The sequence below is a fragment of the Suillus fuscotomentosus genome, assembly GCF_016647785.1.
Source record: "Suillus fuscotomentosus strain FC203 chromosome Unknown F5891scaffold_91, whole genome shotgun sequence".
Taxonomy (NCBI): Eukaryota; Fungi; Basidiomycota; class Agaricomycetes; order Boletales; family Suillaceae; genus Suillus; species Suillus fuscotomentosus.
The window spans coordinates 160,957-171,262 of NW_024539603.1; the positions used below are offsets into that span (position 1 = coordinate 160,957).

At 44.8% G+C, this 10,306-nt stretch overlaps 1 protein-coding gene across 1 annotated transcript; it reads right to left on the minus strand.

The window, feature by feature from the left end:
• Positions 1 to 5,812: 5,812 nt before the first annotated feature.
• F5891DRAFT_1065279 (uncharacterized protein) lies at positions 5,813 to 6,580 on the minus strand. The gene is made up of 2 exons (XM_041363074.1): positions 6,365 to 6,580; positions 5,813 to 6,307 (listed from the first exon to the last, which is right to left on the minus strand). Exon 2 carries the CDS (start codon positions 6,109 to 6,111, stop codon positions 5,830 to 5,832), a length of 282 nt encoding a protein of 93 aa, XP_041219357.1. The 5' UTR covers positions 6,112 to 6,307; positions 6,365 to 6,580; the 3' UTR covers positions 5,813 to 5,829.
• Positions 6,581 to 10,306: the final 3,726 nt, after the last annotated feature.

Here is a 10,306-nt window from a genome sequence, read left to right on the forward strand (position 1 = left end):
AGCTGGTGCTGTAGTACTAATAGCACATCTCTCATGATCAGTATCGGCGTTCTTGGTATGCCTTTTATGCACCGTGTTCGATTCTTCTGACCGGCAGCACAGTAGCTATGCCATCGCCGGTCTCGCTGACAGATACAGTAGGTATTCCGCAACCATCTTGTTCCAGCCTCAATTCATTGAATACCTCCATCATTTGTAGGGGTAAGTGAGATTCTCACCATTCAACTTGGCTCAACATAATCACTCGATAGGTGTAAGTCAATGTTTGGTCCTAGTACGAGCGTGACCGCTGATTGGGTGTTTCAGGCATTATTGCAGACTTTGCACTACGTCTGACAAGTGTGGTCGTACTTCTCATGCTGGGCAGTGAGTTTCCCAGCTGCAATACCTCAGTGTTATTGACTCGACTGAAACACGATGCAAGTCATCATGATTGCTCGCGTACATACCATGTATCATCAGAGATCTAGAATCATGCTCATCTCCCTTGTTATTTTTTCCCTGGCTGTTAACATCGCTTGCATAGGACTGACGGTAACAGAAGTCGTCTTGAATCTACCGAGTAAGCTTAACTTGTTTACTAGAAGAACACAGCTCATTAGACAAACACCAGACATTGAGGAGGGGAACTTTGATTCTAATAATGCATATGCATATACATATACATGCAATGACGGATTTAAGGGGGATGCTGAATTTCTGACTGCAGTTTGGGTCCCCTACACTATTTGGGAGGTCGTTGTACTGTATCTGTCAGTCCGGATTACCGTGAAACGTTTCCGTGACCTGCGACGATTCGGCCCATCGACAGGATCGACCATCGGCGGGGACTGTTTCAGAGTGCTGATGAAATCTCACGTGCTTTATTTTGCAAGGTGAGCTTGTAATGTGAATGTGCTTATGATTTTCTGCTCAAGTTCCGCTCGCGTCAGCTTTTTTGGTACCTCTTGCCTCCAGTTTGTTGCTTTCCCTGCGGAGCTCGAGGTGTGCCCACCTGTCGCTGACATCTGCGTGTGACCATTGTTCATCGTTTCTGTAGTTTTCAAATTCTGTGGGAGCCCTGACAATCTATGGTGCTCTTCAAATTTTCTTCGTCGTACAGATATTTGTGCTGGGACCACGCCTCGTCCTTAGCGTTCGAGAATATCACGCCTCACTCGCGGCCTGATCCGACGCAGAAACCAGCATGAGTTCGATTGTCTTCCAGGAGCGTGGACATGTAGAAACTAGCAGTACTGTATAGGGAAATTCTCGCGGAGTGTTCTGCATGGAGGAGATATTTGGACAAGGATCCGTCGTGGTGTTTATTATAGTTCTTGTGTCTCGATGTATATTTAAGGCCAGGTTTATGTACGCATTTCTTGTTGTATTACTACTGGAAGTCAGTGAACGGCGCACCAACAATTTGCACCAAGCGTCAAGCTGAAAAGGCACAGTAAGAAGATGAGGTGTACTGAGTGCCAGAGAGCAGAGAAATCGAGAATGGGAGCTTCAGTTTGTAAGGCCTCGAGTATATCCGTCAAACCGTAAAAGACATGTGCCTGAGCAAAGCAAAAGCAAACGCGAGATGGAGTCGAGAAATTCTAGACGGGCAATAATGCGTCATATCAGCGAGAATACCTGACCACCTTTATCATTCATCTAGGCGGGACATGTGGGATGCAATGCAAAAGTTCTGTGAACCAAAAAAGTAAAGGGAGCGTGTGTGCTTAGATGGCTGATAGCCCCAATGATTTCACGATCATCAAGTCCATTCGAGATCTATCGTCTATCTGAGCTCAATGAAATAAAGGAGAAGTGACCGTGATGAGTGAAGCCCAGATGACTAACACAGCGGCTCTGGTCCGCAGGACACAACTACAGTGACGACTCGGGCGAATGGCGAAAATGATGTTTGTGAAAACGAGTAAAGTGTGAGGGGAATGACGAGTAAGTGGAGGCCCAGATGGGACAGTGAATCTGCTTCAGTGTACACGACCATATTTCAAATCGGGCTGTCCGCACAGTGATGAGTCTATGACACGTCAACGTTCCAACGTTCACATCTAGAACGTTCCCTATAGAACCAGTGCTCACTGGAATATCAAGATGATAATACCATTCATCCGAATTAACAATCCTCTCTTTGTACCAACACAGCCTGCATCAGATAGTGTACGTTCCATTAGCTGTCATATAGCTATCCCAAAATCCGACCTCACCTTCGGGACCCGATTTAGAGCCTTTCAGCTTTTGCAACATCGACAGCAGAACTCGCCCGCGTTCTCATCTCATCTCGTAAACATTTACTCACAATCACAATCGGATTCTGACCCACTCTGTGCTGGCGCAAAATGAGTTTACTTGGGACAAAGTAACCCTACTCACCAGTAGGCAAAATGACGCAGACATACCGGACTTTGAGAAACATTTTCCAAATTATGCAACTTGAATAAGATAGAATTCTATACAACCATAGTTGATAAGTCCCCGACACCCACTTTAGTGCACGTAGGGAGAGGGTTCTGTAGAAAATAAATGTCATCTGTCATTTGATGCGTGGAAAAATCTTTCCGCTGGCCGATAATTAATCAAGCCGATGGTCTATTATTGTAACACAGCATTGGAGCTGTTTGTATCAGAACGCAACATTGCACGTTCGTTTCTGATATTCTTCGAATCACGTCTTCAACACGGCGGACTGACCCTTGAGCTTGATGCTTCATTCCACTTCTGTTTCATGCTTTCGCTGTTGATGGCATGGAGGGACCGCGGCGCACTGAACGTTTTTCTGATGGCTTGATGTGACTCTTCCAAGGCACGTCTTCAACACGACCGACTACTACTCTTCATTGTATCCAGGGTAGGAAATTTTCAATTATGGAGGCAGAGAAGCGCTTAGCTGCCAAGAATTGATCATGCATCAAGCTCAAGGGCAGTGCTTATAAGTTTGATCGAGAACGAAACAGGTAATACTGGTTTGCAAATCAAAGTCTACCTGGATTCAATCAGCGGCGACTTCAATTTCTGCATCGCAATACTTTGACAAATTTCAAAATTTCAAGGGCTTCGAGGCTAGCATCTGCATGAATATTCACCACCATCATTCCGATTTAGGCGGTACAAGCGCTGAACGCAGTATATCTACTAGTAGCACGAACGCTAAATCGTTATAATCTCTAACCTTCCCCACTCGCTCATATCCATCCCTCGAAAATGACTAAAATCTCAGACGATCCCAATTGGTGGCCGTCTATCGATGACCATGATTTTTACAGCTATTGGAGGGGTTCGTCCCTCAGTCGGTGATGTCTCAATCTACTAACATTGACTTGCGGCTTCGCAGTTGCTGCAGGCTTCGTGGTGGTATACGATTGGGGTGAGCAGACAGTATCTGAAACTCGCTGATATTCTGATGATATTTCTAGCCCTAACCCTCGGACAAGAGGTAGGTCAGTGCTATTACTGGAGTAGGGAGCTTGCTAAGAATGATGTTATAGATTGATTTGATTTGGGTGAGCAACATATCAGATGAAACACAGGATAATACGATGAATTTGAGGCAGGGACAACGTTGGTCTCTCATCACTGTGCTGTTCCTGGTTGTTCGTATCTCATGTTATACTATGACATGGTTGACAGTTGTGCTGACTCTAAAATGTTCTAGATACGCTATATTGGAATGCCATATTTTGTGTATGTCACTTATTATGGCCAACAAGTTGGCGCTGTACTAATAGCCCGTCTCTCATTATTAGTATCGACGCTCTGGGTACGTCGTATATGCGTTGTATTCGATTCTTCTGACTGGCGGCACACAGCATATATCCCAATATTCTCGCTGACAGACGAAGTGAGTATTCCGCAACCATATCATTCCTATCTAATGAATACGCTCATATGTAGGGGTGAGTAAAATTCTGAACATTGAACTTGGCTCAACATAATGATTACACAGGTGTAAGTTTTGGAGTGTTTCATCATCGTACGAAGTTGATCACTAATTAGGTCTTTCAGGCTATCTTATGACCTACGCAAAGAATGGGCAAGATTTGATCGTGTTTGTTATGTTGGGCAGTGAGTTACCCAGCTTCAATATATTGACTCAACTGAAATATGACGCAAGTCATCATGATTGCTCGGTTATATGCCATGTATCAGGGATCTAGAATGATGCTTACCTTTCTTGTCATTATCTTCCTGGCTGTAAATATCGCCTATGCAGTAATAATCGACATAGTAGAAATCAAGGATACCACAGCGGGTAAGCTTTACTCGTTGACTTGAAGAAAATAGCTCATTGGACAAATACCAGAGGAGCTTATACTCTCTGGAAGATATATGTGCCATTATGAATATAAGGGGGACTACCAGCTCTTGTTTCAAATGAATTGGATACTCATCACTATTTGGGAGATCCTCGCATTGTGTCTTTCAGCCTGGATTGCTGTAAAACACTTCCGTGACCTGGAACGATTCGGCCCATCAACAGGATCGATCATCGGGGACTGTTTCAGAGTACTGATAGAATCTCATGTGTTTTATTTTGCGAGGTGAGCTTGTAATGTGGATGTGCTCATCTTTTCTGCTAAAGCTTTGCACGTGCTAGCTTTGTTGGTGTCCCTATCATCCAGTTTATCCTTAACTCTCCAGAGCTCGAGGTACGCCAACTTGTTGCCGACATCTGCATCCAACCACTGCTCATCATTTCTGTAGCATTCAAATTATATGGCACATTCCATACTCGATGGTGCTTATCAGATTTTATCTGGCGTGCAGTGGTTTGTGCTGGGACCACGCCTCGTCCTTGGTGTTCGAGAATATCATGCCAAACTCGTGGCCGAATCCGACGCAGAAACTAGCATGAATTTGATTGTCTTCCAGGAGCGTGTATATGTACCAACTAGCAGTTCTGTATAGGGAAATGCTTGCCGAGTGTTTTGCAGGGAGATATTCGGTTGAGGATCCGTCATGTTATTTATTCAAGATATGGTGTTTCAAAGTATATTTAAGACGAAATTTATGTAGACATTTCTTATATATTGTATCACGTCTAGCAACCAACCCAGTCCTTGATACCCAGACAACTGATTCTATCTATTTGTGAAGTTCCGTTATCTGAGCACACATGGTGAGGAAATGACCGCGATTATTAAGCCCAGATGGCTGATAACTCATTGGCGTTCACAAATCTCTTCATCCATCTTGGCCATGGAGAAAAAGGAATAAATCACCCAGATTCCGAGTCATGGCTCGACTGTGTGCCTGTATCACAAATGAGCATGACAAGGAAATGGGAGTGGAAAATCAGAGAACGATAATTTCAAGCCAGAAGGCCTCAAGTGCACCTGTAAAATGATTGATTAGGCATCGACAACAATATTTTGAAATGACATGCATAAATACGTTGATCGGAGTCGCGCCATCGTAGTATTCCGCCCACGCGACTGCGAATTGTGCATTGAATTTGCATCCTTTGAGTGATTTCTCGGAGCTACAATGACTGTCAGAGTAAGTACCGATCGAGATACATACTTGTGTGCACAATCTGGACCGAAGGAATAGAAAATGAGGGGAAAGTAGAAGTAGCGTCTGAGCTCAGACAGCTGACGGCACAAGGGTTTTGCAGCATGTCGACTCTCGCCTTGTCGTGAATTAGCGTCTGTTTGAACACAAAGAGGAAGGAGGAATAAGTGACGTGGGCAGGCAAGGATCTTGCGATAAACACTGCCATCGTGGTCATGATACGGCGACCGCTGACCAGGCCGACAGAGCGGCGATTGGAAATTTGTTGGTCAGAGGGCAATCATATTGAACTGGAGATAGTGAACGGGGAAGATAGGTATGCATTCAAAAGCTAGAACAACCAGTAAGGACAAATAAACTGGTGCGTAACTGTTTCATCATCAAATGCCAAATGTTTAAGAAAATAATTGGCCATCCAACTCGTCCAGCATCTCTTTCAACTCCTGTTGCTTCCTTGTGATGGCATGGGGCAACCATATACACTGAAGCATCCCTACGCCAAGACCCTCCGGATATGAGGGTCATAATGGCGATAGTAAGAGAAATACATATTTCGATAGCGGTAAATATAGCACCCGCGAGTGACGTGGAATTTAAAACAGACATTGACGATCAGTCTCGAGCGTGAGGTTGGATACGCAACTTTTAAGGGCTACTGATGGAGCAGAAATTGTCCAAGGCCGCGAAATCCTGTGATCACGAGTCCGAACACAAGGAAACACAAGTAGGAGCGACATTTATTATCAAAGGCTAGATGGTTGATAAAATCATAACTCAACAAGAACCGAGTTTTATCAATAATCTAAACCAAATGGATAGAAAGTGAGGGGAATGGAAGATGGAAGTAGTAATGACTCACCCTTCTCCTGAAATAGCGTGTGTTTGAATACAGAGGTCTGAGAGGGATAAGTGAAGTGGGCAGGCGAAAATCTTCTGTCAGCATGATCGCGATAAAGCGGCCGCTGACCAGGCCATACGAGTGGTGATTCTGAATTTGGTGGTCAGAGAAGACAATCTTGCGTCTGGATGCAGAAGTGATGATGAAGGTGGAAAATGGGTAAGATGGGGAGATATCTTGTAGGAATAATAGAGGGTGCCGTGATGTCTCCCATATGGGCCGTCCGAAAGACCAATAATGAAGACAATTTGTGGACGACCGGTGAAATGGTGTGCATGTACCAATTAGCAGTACTGTGTAGGGAAATTCTGTATACTAGAGGAGATTGGTCAAGGATCCGTCATTAGATTGAAATATTGACATGTCGTTGTTGGAAATGTTTTTGAGACTCCGAGAATCTATTTTATTTTACTTACGGACACCTATCCACTTGCAATTGCTCGGATCCCAAGTGAACGCGAACTTTTCGATTTCCCAAAACCAGGTCTGAACAAATAGTACTGCTCTGCAAGTAATAAGCACTAGACCGGAACTCAAGTACTCACATGTGCCATTCTCTCTCACTTGCATCATGGAGGACAAGAATCGACGTGCTTGTGAAGCTCTCGGATGGACAGGCACTGCGGTACCAAATCTAGAATGAAAGACTATCTTCCATTTAGTATTTGATCTTCCTAGTATTTATATATATGAGACTAAAGTGTTGCTCCTGTGACAGGTCCTCCAGACACAGTCTTCCTCGCGCTCAAGGACATTGGCCGCCACTTCTACTACCCATTCAGTCTACTGCGAGTACTGCTGCCCTAAAGGCTGAGTGCTAGTTGTACTTCTTTTGTATGCCACGAACTCCAAAACGTCCGGCTGGCTACCCATGTATACATAATGCTACGTTCATATTTTCCATTTCGTTCCTACCCTTCACCTTGTATTCATTTCTAAACATGATTTCTGCCCTTCTTATCTACAACATGATGATACTCTAACTTCCCCAGCCTCAGGATACCACACATCCCACTATTCTTCTCAGCTCATCTTCGCACCAATCCGGCATCAGATTCAAATCCACATGTAAGTATCACAGTATTTATATACGTACCTTTGGCCAGCACGCTGGCATACTTTACTCCACAACTCAATGGCGTCTTCTCTCTCAAGACTTCCAATCTGTTCACGCCCGCCCATATGCACCCCAAACAAGTGGCACTGGTGTTGGAGACGGCTTATATAGAGCATCTAGTTTTGGCCAGCTGTAAGTTGTTTATCCTGTTCTACTACTCTTGACGACACATGCTAGGCTGACCATCTATACAGTGCTCGTGCGTCCGCCGTCCTCGAGCATAGACTCGCTTAATTATTGATCTGCGCCCAAACTTTAACCTTACCCCGACCTCACTCGAGAACAATGAGTCATCAACCGACTGAACCATGTATCTCAATGCTCAAGGTAAGCATTTCTATGAACTTTTGTCTAAGATATGTTCTGACGAACCTGAAGTTATATTCCCCTCGAGGTTCATCCATATGGACAGCCCAAATGGACGATAGGGAAGTGGTGATTTTCATGAAGAACCATTGCTTTATCCGTCATCTCTTTCTCCGCGAATCTTCGTTTTCGTTTTAAGAAACCGAATTCACCCCTCGTACTCTTTTCACCCGAGTCCAACGACTGGTCCATGTGGATGAGCAGGACCGTTACGTGACCAGCTGTGTGAACTTCGATATACTACTCAAGGGTGCCACTGATCAGTTACGATGGTGTCGATAGTTGGGTTTGTGTCAAATCTGGTTCGATGCTTCACGCTAACAGACGTGCTACTTTCTCTATGGGTATTCACAGATCACAAGGACCTGAACAAAAACCTGACGCGCAATCCTACGATCACTATCACTTTCTTCGTTCTTTGTGCTCAGACAGACGATAATCAGGGAATTTGTCATCGTGTTGAATTTTCTGACTATCAGTTGTCTGAGCTCAGACGCGCTGCTTTTACTTTCCTGGTTCATGATACTTTCGCATCGCATTCTATATGCCTGGCCCATACGGATGATTGCGGAAGAGGACAGCATGAAAGCAAGAGCAATGTATCATCAGCCACATGTGTTTTTACAATCACTGTTGCTTCTCACGGCTTTTGTCTCAGACAGCTGGAGATGCTTTGTTAAGTGCGCTTTCCTCCCATGAAATACTCGAGCCGTAGGCCTCTTAAAACTATTTTACTCCACATCGTTAAATCGTGCTTGAACCCGGCGATTGCTGTTGACGACATGGCTTGCTGACAGCGGTCAGCTTTGGATGGTTCAACCAGATGATCGACGCTCAATCAGTCGACTAGTAGTCTTTAGGACATCGACACCCTACTTCCCTTCATGATTCGGCATTTCTTCTCTGCAACCCAGATGGATGATGATGAAGGCGTCGAGGGATTTTCAGTTGATCTGACACATTATCAGCCATCTGTGGTCTCACGACTTGCTCAGGTCGCTTCTCCTTTTACTTTTCTGGGGCACACGATAGAGCCATGCGATCTGATCAAAGTACGTATGTCGGAATGTCGTGGTCGGCGTCTTATTGATACTTTTCCAGTCCCGGATTTCTTCTCTACTCACCATTCAGTACTTCTCATCTTCTTGCCATGCGCATTTATTCGGAACAGAGGCATACACTCACCCCGTAAGTCTCAATTGTCATGCTCGATATGGTCAAATCATGGTTGAACAGACGTCAATCAGCGATATAGGGCTTACTTCTACCCCCAAATTCAGCCTATCATTCAATCCCTCTCTCATCGTGCTTTTATTTAGTTCGGGATTGGAAGTACTTTGTCCGTAATCGAAGGCCCCTGCTTCGTCTCCGCATCCACAAGGTCAGACATCACAATGTGACAGATGTTTGTGAATCACTACTATACTAATCTTCATCTGATCTTCCTGCCAGATCAGATGTCCCCACCGGTACATATCAATCCCCGTCAACGTTCACATGCGCATCCAGAATGTTCTCTAATCGGTAGAATGGTACTGGTCGGAAATCAAAATATACTTTCGTTCAATCGATACCTAGGACTTCCATATTTGTTTGATGTCACATCACACAATACTGAGTTCAACCAATCAAGGATCTCGACTCCGACTCGGTCCCTCGGAGGCAGGCGATATCCATCATCGTCATGCCGATTTGGCGATACGAGGGATGCAGCGCTGAACAGCAGTATATCCGGTACGAAGACTAGATCGCTATATCCTTCAACATCCCTCACTAGCTCGCACCTATCCCTCGAATATGACCCTGGTCTCAAATGATCCCGCTTCGTGGCCGATAATCAATTCAAATGTTTATTTAAGCTATTTGATGGGTTCGTCGTATTAGTTGGTGATGTCTCGAACTAACGTTGACTTGCGGCTTCGCAGTCGCCGCAGGCGTCGTGGTGGTATACGATTGGGGTGAGCAGAACAGTGTGTGAGAACTACTAACATTCTCATGAGATTTCCAGTACTTACACTTGGACGAGAGGTAGGTCGATGTTATTCCCTGAGCAACCAACTCGCTAAGTATGGTGTCATAGATTGAATTGATCTGGGTGAGTGACAGAGTCGCATCAGGGGAAAGCAACAGAATACAATGAATTTGGGGCAGAGGCAACGCTGGTCTCTCATGACTGTGCTGTATCTGGTTGTTCGTACCTTATGTCATACTGTGGCATGATTGGCAGTTGTGCTGACTCCAAAATGGTCTAGATACGCTATGTTGGAATACCATATTCTGTGTATGTTTTTGAAGCCTACAAGTTGGTACTGTCCCAATAACCCATCTCTCATGATCAGCATCAACGTTCTGCGTATGTCTCAATGTGTACCGTGTTCGATTCTTCTGACCGGCGGAACACAGTACATATACCATTGGTC